Here is a 19,557-nt window from a genome sequence, read left to right as displayed (position 1 = left end):
TCTGTTGGATAAACTGTACATCTTTGGGAAAATGTCTATTCAAAACCTCTGTCCATTTTTAAACTACAAGTTTTTCCCCTTTTGTGTTGTATGAGCTCCTTATATATTGTGGATATTGACAGCTTACCAGATATGATTTGCAAATATTTCCTCCTATTCCATAGGTTGGGTTTAATTTTGTTGATGGTTTCCTTCACTGTGTAGACTTTTAATTTGATGTAGTTCTACCTATTGACTTATGCTTTTATTGCTTGTACTTTTGGTGTCATATTCAAAAATCATTGCCAGATCAATGTCAAAGAGTTTTTTCAATGTTTTCCTCTAAGAGTTTTATGAATTCTGGCCTTACATTTAGGTATTTAATCCATTTCAAGTTCATTTTTGTTAGCGGTGTAAGGAAGAAGTACAATTTCATTTTCTGCATATAGTTATCCAGTTTTGCCAATACCATTTATTGAAGAGACTATCCTTGAATAGTCTTTACTCTCTTGGCAAGTAATAATTGACCATATGTAGGCATTTATCTCTGGGTCCTTCATTCTGTTTCATTGGTCTATGTCTATTTTTATACTAGTACCATACTGTTTTCATGACTAGCTTCCCTGGTGGCTCAGATGGTAAAGCATCTGCCTGCAATGCAGGAGACCCGGGTTCAATGCCTGGGTCAGGAAGATCCCCTGGAGAAGGAAATGGCAATCTACTCCAGCACTCTTGCCTGGAAAATCCCATGGACATAGGAGCCTGACTGATAGGCTACAGTCCATGGGGTCGCAAAGAGTTGGACACGACTAAGCGACTTCACTCACCACACTGTTTTCATAACTATAGCTTTCTAACAGCATTTGAAAACAGGAAGTGTTAGGTTTCCAGCCATTTTTTTCTTTCTCATGATTGCTTTGGCTATTTGGGGTCTTTTATGTACCCACAAAAATTTTAGGATAGTTTTTCCTATTTCTGTGGAAAATGCCATTGGAATTTCCATAGGAATCGTGTTGAATCTATAGATGATCTAGTGCAGTATGGATATTTTAATAACATTATTTCAATTCATGAACATGGGACATGGACAATCGATTTCTGTATGCTGATTTTGTATCCTTCAATTTTTACTGAATTCATTGACTTGTACTAAATGTTTCTGGTGAAATCTTTAGGACTTTCTCTATGTAAGATCATATTATTTGAAAACACAGATAATTTCACCTTTGCTTTCTAATTTGAATGCCTTTTCTTTGTCTTGCCTGATTACTATAAGCTTCCAGTACTTTATTGAATGAGAATGGTCAGAGTAGGCACCCTAGTGTTGCTCCTCATCTTAGAGGGAAAGCTTTCAATCTTTCACCATTGAATGTGATATAATCTCTGAGTCTGTCATATGCGGCCTTTATTATGTTGAAGTATGTTCCTTCTATATGCAGCTTGTTGACAATTTTTATTATGAAAGAATGTACATTTTGTCAAATGCTTTTTCTGCCACATATGATATTTGTCTTTCATTCTAGTATCATATTTCTTTATTTGCAATGTTAAACTACCTGTGCACCCCAGGGATAAATCCCAGTTGAACAGGGTATGTCCCTTTTAATCGTTGTTAAATTCAGTTTTCTAATATTTTGCTGAGAAGTTTTGCATCTGTATTCATCATGGATATTGATCTGTGGCTTTCTTTTCTTGCAATGTCCTTAATTGGCTTTGGTAACAAGGTAATGCTGGCCTCACAAAATGGGTTTGGGAATATTCCCTCTTCAATATTTTGAAGAATTTGAGGAGATTATTATTAATTCCTCTTTAAATGTTTGTTAGAATTCACCAGTGAAACCATCATAGAGGATTAGAATGAAAAGTAGGAAGTCAAGAAATACCTGGAGTAACAGGCAAGTTTGGACGTGGAGTACAACATGAAGTAGGGCAAAGGCTACCAGAGTTTTGCCAATAGAACACACTGGTCATAGTAACCATCCTCTTCCAATGACAAAAGAGATGACTCTACACATGTACATCACCAGATACTCAATATCAAAATCAGATCGATTATATTCTTTGCAGCCGAAGATGGAGAAGCTATATACAGTCAGCAAAAACAAGACTGGGAGCTAACAGTGGTTCAGAACATACCTCCTTATTGCAAAATTCAGGCTTAAATTGAAGAAAGAAGGGAAAACCACTAGGCCATTCAAGTATGATCTAAATCAAATCCCTTATAATTGCACAGTGGAAGTGACAAATAGATTCAAGGGATTAGATTTGATAGAGTGCCTGAAGAACTATGGATGATGTTCATAACATTGTACAGGAGGCAGCGACCACAACTATCCCAAAGAAGAAATGCAAGAAGGCAAAATGGTTGTCTGAGGAGGCCTTACAAATAGCTGAGAAAAGAAGAGAAGTGAAACGCAAAGGAGAAGAGGAAAGATATACACAACTGAATGCAGCGTTCCAAAGAATAGCAAGGAAACATAAGACAGCCTTCTTAAATGAACAATTTAAAGAAATAGAGGAAAAAAATAAAATGGGAAAGACAAGAGAGCTCTGCAAGAAAATTAGAGATACCCAGGGAACATTTCATGCATATATGGATACAATAAAGGAGAGAAAAAGCAAGGACATAACAGAAGCAGAAGAGATTGAGAAGAGGTGGCAAGAATACACAGAACTATACAAAGAAGGTCTTAATGACCCAGATAACCATGTGTGGTCATTCACCTAGAGCCAGACATTCTGGAGTATGAAGTCAAGTGGGCCTTAGGAAGCATTACTATGAACAAAACTAGTTGAGGTGATGGAATTCCAGTGGAGCTATTTCAAATCCAAAAAGATGATGCTGTGAAAGTGCTGCACTCAATATGCCAGCAAATTTGGAAAACTCATCAGTGGCTTCAGGACTGGAAAAGAATCAGTTTTCATTCCAATCCCAAAGGACAAAGCCAGAGTTCAAACTACCATCCAATTGCACTCATTTCACATGCTAGTAAGGTAATACTCAAAATCCTACAAACTAGACTTCAACAGTATTTGAACCAAGAACTTCCAGATGTACAAGCTGGATTTAGGAAAGGCAGATAAATCAGATCTCAAATTGCCAATGCCCACTGTATCATAGCAAAAGCAAGAGAATTCCAGAAAAATATATATTGCTACCTAACTGACCTTGCTAAAGCCTTTCACTGTGTGGATCACAACAAACTGTGGAAAAAATCATAAAGAGATGGAAATACCAGACCACCATACTTGTTCAGTTGTTAAGTCGTGTCCGACTCTTTGCGACCCCATTGACTGTAGCATGTCATATAGGCCAAGAAGCAACAGTTAGAACCAGACATGGAACAAAGGACTGGTTCAAAATTTGGAGAGGAGTAAGTCAAGACTGTATATTGTCACCCTGTTTATTTAACTTATATGCAGAATACATCATGCAAAATGCCAGGATAGATGAAGCACAAGCTGGAATCAAGATTGCTGGGAGAAATAACAACCTGAGATATGCAGATGATACCATCCTAATGGCAGAAAGTGAAGAGGAACCAAAGTCTCTTGATAGAGATCAAAGAGGAGAGTGAAAAAGCTGACTTAAAACTCAACATTCAAAAAACTAAGAATACAGCATCTATTCCCATACTTCATGGCAAATAAATGGAGAAAAAATAGAAACAGTGGCAGATTTCATTTTCTTGGGCTCCAAAATCACTGCTGATGGTGACTGCAGCCATGAAATTAAAAGATGCTTGCTCCTTGGAAGAAAAGCTATGACAAACCTAGATGGCATATCAAAAAGCAGAGGCATCACTTTGCTGACAAAGATCCATACAGTCAAAACCATGGTTTTTCCAGTAGTTGTGTACCAATGTGGGAGTTGGAACATAAAGAATGATGAGTGTAGAAATATTGAGGTTTTTTATCTGTGGTGCTGGAGATGACTCTTGAGAGTCCCTTGGACTGCAAGGAGATCAAACCAGTCAATCCTAAAGGAAATCAACTCTGAATATTTATTGGAAGAAATGATGCTGAAGCTGAAGCTTCAATATTTTAGCCACCTAATGCCAAGAGCTCACTCACTGGAAGAGACCCTCACACTGGGAATGATTGAGGGCAAGAGGAGAAGGGGGCAACAGAGAATGAGATGGTTGGATGGCACCATTGACTGAATGGACATGAGTCTGAGCAAACTCTGGGAGATAGTGAAGGGCAGGGAAGCCTGGCATGCTACAGTCAATGGGGTCACAAAGAGTCGGACACGACTTAACAACTGAACAACAACTGTTAGAAACCAACTGGTTTTTGTTTCAGGGGGATTTTAGATTACTGATTCAATTTCCATACTTGTTACTGATGTTTTTTTACTTCTTCATGATTCAGTTTTGGTAAATTTTATGTTTGTAAACATTTAACCATTTCTTCTAGGTTTCTAGTTTGTGGCATATTATTATAGTAGTCTAATGATCCTGTGTATTTCTGTGGTAATACTCTCTTCTTTCTGATTTTATTTATTCTTTTTGCCTCTTTGTTAGTCCAGCTAAAGGTTCACTCATATTATTTTTACAAATAATTATTTCTTAGTTTTTATTGATCTTTTCTGTTGCTTTTCTGGTCTCTATTTCATTTATTTATTGATTTTTTTAGTTGATCTTTTCCTTTTGTTTTCTGGTCTCTATTTCATTTATTTCTTCCCTTTTTGTTATTTCCTTCCTCTTTCAAACTTTGGACTTTGTTACCCTTTTTCTAGATCCTTGAAATGTTAAGTTAGGTTTACTTGAGATCTCTTGTTTTCTTAACTTAGACATTTATTTCTATAAGCATCCTTCTTAGAACTGCTATTGCCACATTCCATAGATTTTCATATATTGTGTTTCCATTTTCGTTTTTTTCAATATATTTCTTAATTTCTTTTTTGATTCCTTCTTTGACTCACTGGTTGCTCAGGAGTGTTTTCATTTCCACATATTTGTAAAAATTTCAGCCCTCCTCCTCTTATAGGCTTTGTTTCATAGCATTATGAAGGGAAAAATACTTGGTATGACTTCAACAGTCTTAAATTGGCTAAGATTTATTTTGTACCATATCATAAAATATGCTAGAGAATGTCCCATATGTGATTGAGAAGTGTATTCTACTGCTGTTGAATAGAATGTCTGTATTTGTCTGCTAAGTACATTTGGTCTAAAATATGGTTCAAGTCTAATATTTCCCTGTTGATTTTCTGTCTGGATGATTTACCCACCATCAAAAGTGGGGTACTGATGTTCCCAACTATTAATGTATTTTTGTCTATCTCCTTTCAGATCTGTCGGTATTTGCTTAATATGTTAAGGTGTTCTGATATAGAGTGCATATATATTACAACTGTTATATCTTCTTGATGAATTAATCCCACTGTCATTATATAATGACCTTCTTTGTCTCTTTTTAGCATTTTTGGCTTAAAATCTGATTTTTCTAATATAAGTGTAGCCACCCTTGTTCTCCTTTGGTTTCCATTTAGATGGAATACCTTGTTTTCATCCCTTCATTTTCAGTCTATGTGTGTCTTTAAAGCTGAGGTGGTTGTCTTGTAACCAGTGTAAAGTATATCTTCTAGCCATTTATGTCAGTATAAGTCAGTATATTTACATTTAAACTAATCATTGACAGATAAGGACTTACTAATGCCATGTTATTGCTTTCTGGTTGCTTTGTCCCTTGTTCCTTTCTTCCTCTCATGTAGCCTTTCCTTGTGAATTGGTGATTTCTATAGTGGTATGCTCTAATTCCCTTATCTTTATCTATTGTAAATCTACTTTAGGTTTTTACTTTGTGGTTCCTATGAATTTGTGCATGCTCATTCGTGTCCGACTCTGTGACCCCATGGATTGCAGCCTGCCAGGCTCCTCTGTCCATGGGATTCTCCAGGTAAGAATATTGGAGCGGGTTGCCATTTCTTCCTGAAGAGGATCTTTCCGACCCAGGGACTGAACTCAGTCCCTGTGTCTCCTACACTGCAGAATGTTTCTTTACCTGCTGAGCCACTGGGGAAACCCTGGTGGTTCCTATGAAGCATATCTAAAACATCTTACAAGTTTTATATTAACTACTTCAATTGCATATAAAACCTCTACCCTTTTACTCTCCCCCCTTTATGTTTATAACATCACAGTTTGCCTGTTTTTATATTGTGTGTTCATTAATAAATTATACTAGCTATAGTAATTTTAATACTCTTATCTTTTAACATTCATACTAAGAGATAGTTAACACACCACCATAATGCAGTATTAGAGTATTATGAATTTGAGTATATATTTACATTTACTAATATTGTATATTTTTATGTGTTTTCATGCTACTAATTAGCATCATTTCATTTCAATTTGAAAAACTGCTGTTATCATTTCCTGTAAGGCAGATCTAATGGAGATGAATTCCCTCCTCTTTTGTTTGTCTGGGAAAGTCTTTTTCCTTCATTTCTGAAGGATGACTTTGCTAATTAGGCACTTTTTAAGTCTTGGAAATGTCTTTTATTGCTCAGGTTATAGCTATATTTGAGAACTGTTTTTATATTACAAATGAAATCTTAAATAGCTCAAAATATAAAATTTATGTATATAATTCTATTTGCATTAAAGGAGTTGATTCTATGCTATAACAGAATATTTTCCTCACAATTTTATGCTTCATAACATAAATAGAAAATCAAAATCCGTCTACTTAATGTATTAATACCTGAAACTTAAACTTTGGCACTACTATTTAGTTTTCAGATCCAGAAGGTTTCCCAAAAGAAATACAGAAAGATTCAATAATTCTGGAATCACAGATGTTATCTATTTTGTGTTAAAGACAAGTATTCACAGCACTGCTCACATTCAATATTTTCTTATTGCTAATACAGTTCATCATTCCACACTTCAGATAGCTTAATACTACTATGATAGGTTTTACTTTAGGGAAAAAGTGCCACAAAAACTCATCTGCATAGCTGTAATATAAGATCTAAAAATTAGTCCAGTGGGCAGGATGGTGCGAACACTTTCTGACAAAGGAAAAGGAACAAAAGAGACGTGATAGCACACATTTAATGGAACTTTTATGTTTGCTCTTATACTACAATTCCAGCATAGGTGCTTGATTAGGCCCCACAGAATAGTCCTCTAGCACAGTAGAAGTACTTTTATGATGTCAGCCTAACCTAAGGTGGGAAAAATTACTGGGTTAGATGAACATGAGATCTGTTTCTTCTTTAAATTTAACTGTCTCATCCACAATGAATATTCTAAATTTTCAGGTATAAGTTTCTGTTTAGACATCTGTACATTGTTATGAAGGAAGATAGCTAAAAATTTCAGATGAAAAATTTTACTTTTAAATATTTCTATGCTTACTTTTACATTCACTCTTAAAGTAAAATATTTTTAATTAAGGTAGTTCTAAATCATTAATTGATTACATAGAACTGTGATAAAGATTACTATACAGAGGCTCTGAAAACATAAGTGAATAATTTCAGAACATATAAGTATATGCAGCTTTATGAAAAGACTAGCATATTATTCAAGTACTATTTATTTTTGTGAGAAGAGATAATAGAGATTATGTCTAAAGCAATATAATTATTGTTTGGACTAGCCTATTATTTCTTGAGGCTAACGTCTATAGTCTTTGAGTGTTCATTACAATAAGAAGTGAAAATGAAAAGAATTGGTATTTTCCTGGACACTACTGTAGTCAAAGCAGTAACAAAAATTTTTAGGATAATATTTATTTCCTTAATAGTTTATCTCAAAAAAATGCTTGAAAGATTACTTGCAGAAGAGCTTAAAGAATCAAGATAATTAATTCAAAAGCAAAAGAAAATTTTTCCTTGTGATATAAAAAACTTTACCCACCTTTGTGGAATATAGAACATATGTTGTGGAGGTGGTTTATATAGGACTCCTTCATAGACAGGCCAGAGCCCACTTAAAATTCTGAAGAGAGAACTTTTCCCACAACCATTGGGACCAGTTATCAAAAGATGCATTCCTTCTTCTACCTACAATAAGAGATAAAATTAGGAATTACAATATTTAAAAATTATTTCATCTGTCAGCATTTAAGTGATTTTTAAAAACTTTTAAACACATGATAACCTAGGAAAAGAAATAAAAGATAAATATATCCAGGATTGAGAATATCAAATTTGGCTCTGAAGCTAAAAGCATCACAAAACAGTCCAGTTCCAAAGATAATGGATCTCCTTGAAATGAGCACTCACTTCCCCAAATTTTCATTGTGGTTTTGTCATCACATACTACACAGATATTAAGGAACATTATCATGTGGGAATAAGAAACTGTAAAAATTTAATTTAAATTAGAATAGATTAAATTTATTTAATATTAATATTTGATGAAACAATTAAAATACAACTTTGCTGTATTTGTAAGTTGAAGTTAACTAGCTACAAACTAGTTTTTCTAAGAGCTAGCTAGGTTGTTTAATTCAGTAGTCTGAAATGTTATAGAAATTATAAAAGAGCATAATGAGAGACATAAAATGAACCTAATTTTCCTTTATTCACAGAGAGAGAAAATAGGTTTACCAAATTAAGACAGAAATAAGCATGAGGACTGTAATATAGTCTAATGCCTATGGATGAATTAAAACAAACAAAAAAATATATATATATACACATATATATATACACACACACACACATAAAAAAACAACATATCCATGTTGATTGGATACTTTTCTTAGAATCTTTCATCTTATTTATCATTTAAATTTAAACAGCCGAATTTCATGAGCTCCCATTCCACCCAATAGAATCAAGAAGTTATCAATCTGGTATTTAAAAGGTATTGTGAAGATCAAGAAAAAGAAACATCATTCAAAAATTTGATTTACTTTTTAGAATAAATGATATTTTATCATCAGTGATTAAAAAATGATTATAGGCTTCTGGTTCAAAATGGCAGAGTAGAAGGCATGTGCTCATTTCCTTCTATGAGAGCACCAAAATTGCAACTAGCTGTTGAACAACCATCGAGAGGAGGATGCTGGAACTCACCAAAAAAAGATACCCCACTTCCAAAGACAAAGAAGAAGCCACAGCAAGACAGTAGGAGAGGGGGGCTCAATCGTGATAAAATCAAATCCCATACCTGCCAAGTGGGTGACCCAGAAACTGGAGAACAATAATACCAAGGAAGTTCTCCAACTGTTAAGAAGGTTCTGAATACTACATCAGGCTTCCCAGCCTGGGGAATCTGACAAAGGGACTGGGAATCCCTAGGGAATCTGGCCTTGAAGGCCAGTAGAATTTGATTATAGGACTTCTACATGACTGAGGGAAACAAAGACTCCAGTAATGGAGGGCATAAACAAAGTCTTGTGCACACCAATACCCAGAGAAAAGGAGTAGTGACCCCACAGGAGACTGAACCAAAACTACTTGCTAGAGTTGGAGGGCCTCCTGTGGAGGCCTGGGTCAGCAGGGACTCACTACAAGAACGAGGGCACTGGCAGCAGCAGGCTAGGAAGGTCTCCCTTGGTGTAAGCCCTCTTGGGGTTTAACCCTATCAGAGAGACCACAGACCCCAGGGCTAGATCACTTACAGCCAAACAACTATCAGGGAGGGGAACCAACCCCTCCTATCAGCAGATAATTAGATTAAAGCTTTACTGAGCAAGGCCCTGTCCACCAGAGCAAGACCCAGTTTTTCCCACTGCCAATCCCTCCCATCAGGAAGCCTCATCTATCAGAGGGCAGACAGAAGAAGCAAGAAGCAGCAGTCCCACAGCAGCTAAACAAAAACCATCTTACAGAAAGTTAATCAGGATGAAAAAGCAGAAAGTTATGTCCCAGATGAAGGGACAAGATAAAAGCCCCAGAAAACCAACTAAATTATGTTGGGATAGGCAAACTTTCAGAAAAATAATTCAGAATAATGATAGAGAAGATGATGCAAGATCTCAGAAAAACAATGGCGAAGATGCAAGAAATATTTACCAAAGACCTACAAGAACTAAAGGATAAACAAACAGAGATTAATAATATACTAGAAGGAATTAATAGCAGAATTATAGGCAGAAGAACAGATAAACAACCTGGAGGACAGAATTGTAGAAATCACTGCCGCAGAACAGAATATAGATAAAAGAATGAAAAGAAATGAAGGCAGCCTAAGAGACTCTGGGACAACATTAAACAAACCAAGATTCACATTATAGGGGTCCCAGAAGAAGAGAGAGAAATAGGATCTGAGAAAATGTTTGAAGAGATAATAGCTGAAAATTTCCTTAATATGGGAAAGGAAATAGTCAACCAAGTCTAGGAAGCACAGAAAATCCCAGGTAGAATAAATCCAAGGAGGAACACACTGAGGCATACAGTAATCAAGCTGTCAAAAACTTATTAAAGACAAAGAAAAAATATTCAAATCAGCAAGGGAAAAATGACAAATAACATACAAGGGAACTCCCATCACATTATCAGCTGATTTCTCAATGAAAACCCTATAAGCCAGAAGGGAATGGCATGATATATTTAAAGTGATGAAAGGGAAGAGCCTACAGACCACAATACTCTACCCAGCAAGACTCTCATTCAGATGTGAGGGAGAAATCAAAAGCTTTCCAGACAAGCAAATTTAAGAGAATTCAGCACCACGAAACCAGCTTTAAAATGAATGCTAAAGGAACTTCTCTAGGCAGGAAACAAGAGAAGGAAAAGACCTATAGGAAAAAAAATACCAAAACAATTAAGAAAATGGTAATAGGATCATACATATCAATAATTACTTCTGTAAATGGATTAAATGCACCAACCAAAAGACATAGACTGGTTGGGCAGACGAAAACATGTGCATGTTTGGACTTCCAGTTATCACTCACTCTGCTTGACCACCCCTCCCCCAATTTGAACAAAAATTTTTTTATATTGTTAAGTTATTCACGTTTCCATTATGACTTGCAATTGTAATTATCTTTTATTTTTTGTCTGGATATTGATCATGAAAACTGATAATTATCTTTTATTATTATGACTATGTAACCATTACTCACTTAATACCATTGTATCATGATTGGTCAACAGAAAAATAATGGAATTATATATCTCCAAAGTTAGGATTTAATAGAAAAACCTGAAATCACTTTTTAAAATCCAGATGCATATCAGAATTATCTTAAAATCTTTTGAAAATTACAAATGCCCAGGTATTGCACTGCTTTTTTAATCCAGATCTCCAGATATGTTTCTAATAAGCAGTCATGTTTAAAACCAACTGGACTATATGATGATATTTTACTTTTATCTAGTTTGTTTCATTTTTTTCTATTTCATATTCAGTGCTCCCATTTCATTTAGCTTATGTTTATCACTTTTCTATGTCTACTTTTGTTCTTAATGTTTTTTCTCAAGCCTTTATTAAGCATAGTAGAAAAGCTTTTGTGTGTATGTGTATGTATATATATATATAAAATACATATAATATACATATTTTTAAAAACTTACAAATTTTTGCCTAACTAAAAAATTTATAACATTTTGATTCCACTTCTTTGACTTAGTATGGATAGAATGTTAGAATCTAGTAGAATGCTAGATTTCTAATTAAAAAAATAGATATGTAATAAGCAACAAAGGTTTACCATATAGCAGAGGGAACTATGCTATATAGTATGGGCTACCCTCATAGCTCAGTTGGTAAAGAATCCAACTGCAATGCAGGAGACCTGGATTCAATCCCTGGGTTGGGAAGATCCCCTGGAGAAGGGAAAGGCTACCCACTCCAGTATTCTGGCCTGGAGAATTCCATGGACTGTATAGTGCATGGGGTGACAAAGAGTCAGATGAAACTGAGCAACTTTCACTTTCTTTTCAGAGGGAACTATAGTTAATATCTTGTAATAACCTATAATAGAAAATAATTTCAAAATTAATATATGTGTATATGTATAACTGAATCACTTTGCTGTGCGCCTGAAACATTGAAAGTCAACTATACTTCAATAAGATATACATTTTAAGAAAAATAAATTAAAAATGAATATACAAGAGGCAGCAATTTACAGTATGTCTGTAGATGTGGCTTCACACAGTATAGATACAAATATCTAAGTGTCCATGATATAGAATATATCATGTTTAATACTCAAAGATAAAAGAGCATCATATTACTTGTATAATGTCAGTGTAAGGAACCAGTTCCATATATATCCATTAAATATTTGCTGTGTATAACATAAGCTAAAATCTTTTTGTTGAAAGAAGGTAGTGGGGAGAGAAAGGGAAGATGGGAAGGAAAAAGGGCTGATATGAAGGTTAGATTAGATAAAATAACTAAGAATGTATGTAATAAGTACATGTAAAGCAAAAATGGTTCAAATTCATATTCTAAGTAATTAGAAATTTCCCTAGCAGATATTGACATGTGTTTGACACTCTTCTAGGCACAGAGGATATAGTGCTGCCCAAGACAAAGTTTCTGTTCTTGTGTAGCTTGTATTTCAATGGCAAAGATTACAATATACACAAGAACAAAAAATTAACTAGTTATAAATGCTATTGTGATAGCAAAAAAGGATGATGTATTACGGAAACATAGTGGCATTGTGAAGCTGGTGGGGTGGGGTGGGGTGGGGCTTCTTTTGATTAGGTGCTTCAGGGAAGTCCTCTTTGAGGAGGCAACATTTTGGTTTAGCCTGTGACAACAAGCAACCAGTCAGATCTGGCAGAAGAGCATTCCAGGCAATAAAGATAGCCAAGCAATGGCAACCCACTCCAGTACTCTTGCCTGGAAAATCCCATGGACGGAGGAGCCTGGTAGGCTGCAGTCCATGGGGTCGCTAGAGTCGGACACGACTGAGTGACTTCACTTTCACTTTTCATTTTCATGCATTGGAGAAGGAAATGGCAACCCACTCCAGTGTTCTTGCCTTGAGAATCCCAGGGACGGGGGAGCCTGGTGTGCTGCCGTCTATGGGGGTTGCACAGAGTCGGACATAACTGAAGCGACTTAGCAGCAGCAGCAGCAGCAACACAAGGACATACGACAGGAGCAAGGTTGAGTCTATAAAATCTGACTGCAGATATTTTTTCTCCTTAATTGTAGCCTTGGAAGCAAAGTTCTGACCAACCTAGATAGCATATTCAAAAGCAGAGACATTACTTTGCCAACAAAGTAATGGCTAGTCAAGGCTATGGTTTTATCAGTGATCATGTATGGATGTGAGAGTAGAACTATGAAGAAAGCTGAGTGCAGAAGAATTGATGCTTTTGAACTGTGGTGCTGGAGAAGACTCTTGAGAGTCCCTTGGACTGCAAGGAGATCCAACCAGTCCATCCTAAAGGAGACCAGTCCTGGGTGTTCACTGGAAGGACTGATGCTGAAGCTGAAACTCCAATACTTTGGCCACCTCATGCAAAGAGTTGACTCACTGGAAAATACCCTGATGCTGGGAGGGATTGGGGCCAGGAGGAGAAGGGGACGACAGAGGATGAGATGGCTGGATGGCATCACCGACTCGATGGACATGAGTTTGGGTAAACTTTGGGAGTTGGTGATGGACAAGGAGGCCTGGCATTTTGCGATTCATGGGGTCACAAAGAGTCGGACACGACTGAATGACTGAACTTAACTGAACTGAATTTTAGCCAAACTGAAATGCTATTTTGATAGAATAAAGTTTAAAAAATATTTGGGAAAGAACCCGGAAAAAATTATTTTTGTAATTTGCACTGCTCTTTCAATAGAAAGAGGATTAAGAAAGTTTAACTTTGTAGAAGCATATATACTTTTTAAATGATTTTTAAAGGTATGTGCCATGACAAAAGGTATGTAAGCAAAATATTTAATAGAATCATTCTCTACTGGGAATTCTCATAAATTTAACACATTTTGAGTTTAATAGAAGACTTTTCTACATTCATATTATTTTTAGCATAAGTTTTTTGATGTTTAGTAAACAGTGAATGTTAGGCAAAAGAATTCCTACATTTACCAAAATTTTCTTCTCCAAATGGTTTTTCAATTCCAAAAGGCAAACATAAGAAAGAGTACATTTTCCTCTAGAAACCTGTTTACTTATTAATCCATGTAGAGGGAACAGAATTTTCTATTATACTTTAGCAACCTGAGACTTTAAATAAAACTGCCTGACTTCGAAATAAACAATTATCATAAAAGTATACTATATTAATATATACCTTTGCACGGCCTCCAAATTCATGACACTTATACTAGATTATTTAAAACTTCATTTTATATAAAAATATACTGAGTTTTGAATTTTTTCACAGAAAGAGTGTGATGTGTCCACAATAATGTAGTTAGTAGGTGGCAGAATTCAAGACTCTTCCTTTATTTAATAAAGGGAGCAACCAGAATTGATATTATGAAACCCAACCTGATGAAAACCTCATGCAAAACTCATAAAATATAAATTGCTAAAGTATTGATAAATATGCAGTGTAGGACTCTTTAAAGGCTTTATTTTAAGTCTATTTAAGACTATGCTGTATCATTAGCACTCATCACTGCTCTGTGACTCAGTCACTTCGGTCATGTCCGACTCTTTGCAACCCTATGGACTGTAGCCCACCAGGCTCTTCTTGTCCATAGGATTCTCCAGGCAAGAATACTGCAGTAGGTTGCCCTGCCTTACTGCAGGGGATCTTCCCAACCCAGGGATTGAACCCCCATCTCCTGCATCTCCTGCAATGCAGGAGGTTTCTTTACCAATGAGGCACAGGGAGGCCCCTTATTGCTGCTCTAAAGGTCTATAAATTGAAAAACAGAGCCCAATCAAATTGTAGTTAAAACACAATTTCTCTCACTTTTATTAACATAAAATTTCCCTCTGTTTAGTACTTCTCATGCTCTTCCAGCAGCCTAATGAATTTGCAAATACATCTTTAAATAATTAAACCTAGACTAAGGTTCACATTAAAATCATTAAATGTACATATATGGTCATATTTCTAATTCTGTTATTAGGTCTAATCATGTCATTGTTTGAACTAAGCGCAGATAACTTCATTCTACTTATCAGCCAATTATTTTGCATTTGAATTCCAAAATGCACATTTGAATTTTATAATGCTTTAAATCAGGGTCTCAGATTTATTAGCTATTTTTACACCTTAGTTTTTATAATCAAGACAGAGTATTAAACAATAAATAACTATTATCAACAGAATTAAGAACTAAATTCAAATTTGTGAATCTTCTGATTATTTTTTCCTAATAGAAGATGTAGTTATTGAAAATATAAGTTAAACTTATAAATTTAATGTAAACTTGCTGATTACCTCTTCTCTCATATTTTAGTAAATATGTAACAATATAGGCTTATATTACTTGAGTAATTCCTATAAGGAAAAAAAATTAGAATTTATTTCTGGATATTAATTTCTGAGGAAATTTCCTATTGCTCCCCAAAGTTACCTTGTTTAGGCTCTCAGGGTACTGTAATTTTAATTTTCAACCAGGCAATAAAGCAGTAGAAATTAAATTTCTCTTTCTTTCTGCTTTCTGAGGAAGTAACTGATTCTGTAATTGAGTCACTATGCCTACCTTTCTTGATTTCCCCTCCTTTCCATATGCTTCCTCCAAGTATTTAATATAAGGTACAAGAATTCTGAGTTCTTTTATATTAGTGTGTTGGCAAAAATCAGAAGATTCTTGAATATCATCTTACTTTGAAGTTTAGTCTGGAAGCCACCACTTCTCCCGTTGGTGTAATTATGGGAACATTTTCACAAATAATTCCATGCTCCACATCAATAACTTTTCCTATAAGTTAAGGAACAGTTTACATTTCAAAAGGTATCATGTGTTATTGCTAATTAAATAACTTAAAGTATAATGCAGCATAACAGATAAATTTACTATAAAGATAATTCACAGAAATAAGTTATAGAAATGAATGCAAATATGGATATCTATATCTAAAACAAAGTCTAATGTAAACTTGCACATTTTGATGTATCTATTTGGACTATCTTTCCCAGAAATATTATTCTACAATAATATGATGTTAACATCAAAATGAGAGCAAAGATAAACTCTATCTGGTATTAGCTACATTGTTTATAACTACTTATTTCTCTAAATTAAACTTTCCTACAGAAAAAAAAAACAATGCTGCAGAAAGGAAACAAAGACATAGAAAACAATCTTTAAAACTACAATAACAAAATCAAATGATAGAATAAAAGAGAATAATATAACATTAATTCTATTATTTGAATTTTAAAAGCAAAAAAAAAATCATTCTGCCATATGTACAGTTTCCAGGAATTATTCTAGACATTTTATCTTAAAAGTAGTATAGTATTTTTTATGATAATTTTAGTCACTACTCCTCAATATACAGCACTAACTTTAGGAATAATTGTTTAAATAACTAAATGTTGGTTCCTTAGCTATCTTCTAAAATACCTTGGTTCTGTTGATAAACACCTAAAATATAGATGTACAAAAACATTTGAGTTTAATACCTTTGATTTCCAGTGTCTCACTGAGGGGTATTTCTATGTTAGCTCCACCCTTGCTATGGTTTTCACACTCTTGCAAGACAGCAGTTCTCTTATAAATGCCTCTTTTTACTTCATCAAAAACCCAAAACATGTTGTATACTCGAGCAGTATAGCCTGCTAATTCAGTTATCTAAAACCAACGCAGTGATATAAAATAGTTAATATACTCAAGACAGACTTTTAAACAAATATGCAATCACATAGGATTCTTGATTTAATGTTAAAGGTCTTATTTTATTATGTGAAAAATAGGTAAGCATATCTGATAACTAAAACTAGCAGCACTAAAAAGCTTACCAAGAAAAAGCATAGCAAGTTGACAGTTTAAGCTTGACTGGAATTACAAAACTCATCAAAATTATTTATTCAAGTCAGGATTCAGAGTGACATGTAAAGATTTCAGAATATTAATGAGACTTAAAAATCTTCCAAAGTCTTTCAATCGATTTTTTGATTTGGCTCCATTTACATGAACACTTGATTTCCAGAAATTAGAAGTTTTGTGTAAAGCTTAAATTCATTCAATGAAATTATTTTGATATGTTTTTTCAATTTAAAATAGAAGATTTTAAGAAGAAAAATGCATTTTTTTCTTGTTAAGAAATAATCTAAGTCAAAGTGGTTATCAAAATTCCTAAATTAGGCGCAAAATTCCTAAATTTACCCCTGCTAGAAGATACCAACATGGAGTCAGCTCAGTGAAAAACTTCAAATTCTTTTCAGGCCTAATCCCAAGATTCAGTTTCTTTTCAAGCCAAACATGATGTATATGCCCAAAGAGAAACATTAAATATGACTTTTTTCTAGATGAGATTATGAGGTAAATCTTTGTTTTAGTTAAAAGACTCAATAAAATGGTGTCTTGCTCCTATTCTGCCGGTTGTCCAATTTAGGTTGAATCTCTGCTACTTTTCTATTAAAAGAACACTTCGTTATCAAGGTGACTCATGTGAAAGGTGATTCATGTCCTGTTAAGACCATCTTTCTCAACATAAAGGGCGCAATAAAAAACATTCCCTTATAGAATTGTTTAGTAGGATATTGGTATCAATAAGAAAGGCATGTCACTAATAAATACCATGTAAACAGTAAACTGTGGACTAATATAATACCAATATTTGTGTAAGATTTTTGTGAGTACAAAACTAAAGCAGGGAATGAACAGGTATTATCATTAAAAGCCTTCTGCCACTTGTTTCTACCATGTGAGAGGTCTATAATCAGATGAGTATTTCATTTCTGTATATTAATGTTATACTTATTATATAGGATAGTTTCTAAAACATTTCCTAGAAGAATTTTTTGAGTTTCCAAGTGGAGGTAAACAGCACTAAGGATTAACAAAATATGGATCCAAAAGAAATACAGGAAAATATATTTGTGTAAAACAAATCTAAACATATTTGGAGGTCAATTGAAAAAGGCAGAAGGCACTGAGTTAGTATAACAGGATGCAGAGGTGAATGGGCCAAGAGTGTAAAAAAAAAAAAAAAAATGAGAATGCGATTGCCGACAAATTACTTCAAGATATATGAAAAGGGGGTTTCTCTAAAAAGAAATCTGGTTCCCTTCAGAGCTAGTGGAAAACCATGATGCTTTCATGTGCTTTCACAGCAATAATAAGATTCTTTAGAAGTGAAAATTCTATGATTCAATGCACATACAGTCAAAATAAAACAAAATGCAATCATTTCTTATGTTGGAGACACTCTAGAAAAACAAATTGATATTCTCTCTGTGACTTAGCAAAGTATTTGAATGTGAATTGTATAAAATTTTGATTTGTCATTTAATTTTAATAAGAAATTTATTAGATCAAAAAACCTACCCTCAAAGCTATGTCTCCAGATTATCAAAATTACTATTTGAAAAAAATTTTTTGAGCTGTTTTGCTTTATGGCCCTAAACAACTGGTTTTATCTTTTAAAAAAAAATTCAATAAATCAGTTGTTGAAAGAAACTGAAAAGTTCTGTCAGCAAATCACAAACTTTGCAACTATCTTATATAATTTATTCAAGGATAATTTAATAGGCAGATAAATTTATAATGATGCTCTGGCAATCTATATAGATACAAAAGCCACAGGAGTCATTAATAGCAAGAATGACTATCCATGGGAATATTATTTAATATCTGAATTGAAAAGAGCGACTTTTAATCTTAACCCTGTGATATCTGTAGGTCTGTTTGTAGATCGTACTACCATTCTTTCAGGAAACATTTACTGACCATATACAATCTAAACATTAAAATAGATGTTAAAAATGTAAAGATGAATAAGATAATTCCTGCTTTCCACTCAGGGTCTCAAGCAGGAAATAAACAATTACAATGTGGTAAAGCACCAGGTGTACTATGAGCACAAAGAAGGAAGACCCAGGCTTCAAAAAGAAAGTGGAATCACAAAAGGGTTTCTTATATGTGGTCGACTTGAGGGATAAGTAAAAGTTTGTAAGGTGTATAAGTAATATTATTGGCTAACATTTATAAAAGTGCTTACTATCATAACTCTACAAAGTCATCACCTTCATTATCCCTATTTTACAGATGAAGAAATAGACACAAACAGGTTGAGTTCAAATAATTTGCAAACACTGGAGCAGGAATTTAAATTGAGACATTCTCACTCCAGAATGCATACCAAAAGGCCTCTTAGTAAAATTTAAAAAACAAATATGTTATACTACAGACAGAAAAAGAGGAGTTGACAATTGAGAGTATAAAAACTGAAAGATAATAAATACACTTGGGACTTGTCCTTTATCTTGATTTTACTCTTAGCAGTTTTTGCTAGAGAATAGGTGTTTCCAAAACAATAAATATATGTAGTAATTTACATTTTTGCTTGATTTTCATACATCTTATTTAAATCAAACTGACAAGAAATACAAGTACCTCTTTGTATGAAGACATAATCCTTTCAATAGCATCAGCTCCAGAAGCCAATAAATTTCGAGCAGTGGTAAAGGCTTCTGTCCGTTCACTAACCATAGCTTGTTTCTGACCATCCTCTAGATCTAAAAGCAAATTAAAAACTATTGAATTTTTTAAGTAACTA

The 19,557-nt window shown here is 34.2% G+C and overlaps 1 protein-coding gene across 1 annotated transcript in view; it reads right to left on the bottom strand.

Moving 5' to 3' along the window:
* Nucleotides 1-19,557, bottom strand: part of ABCD2 (ATP binding cassette subfamily D member 2) — a 92,480-nt gene that overhangs the window by 56,104 nt on the left and 16,819 nt on the right. The window contains exons 4-7 of the mRNA XM_061416464.1: nucleotides 19,395-19,516; nucleotides 16,460-16,628; nucleotides 15,658-15,752; nucleotides 7,857-8,002 (exon numbers count right to left, since the gene is read on the bottom strand). Coding sequence (XP_061272448.1) covers nucleotides 7,857-8,002; nucleotides 15,658-15,752; nucleotides 16,460-16,628; nucleotides 19,395-19,516 — 532 coding nt within the window. The remainder of the gene's footprint in view (nucleotides 1-7,856; nucleotides 8,003-15,657; nucleotides 15,753-16,459; nucleotides 16,629-19,394; nucleotides 19,517-19,557) is intronic.

Source organism: Bos javanicus, chromosome 5 (assembly GCF_032452875.1).
Source record: "Bos javanicus breed banteng chromosome 5, ARS-OSU_banteng_1.0, whole genome shotgun sequence".
Taxonomy (NCBI): Eukaryota; Metazoa; Chordata; class Mammalia; order Artiodactyla; family Bovidae; genus Bos; species Bos javanicus.
This window is presented reverse-complemented; position numbering and strand designations above follow the sequence as displayed.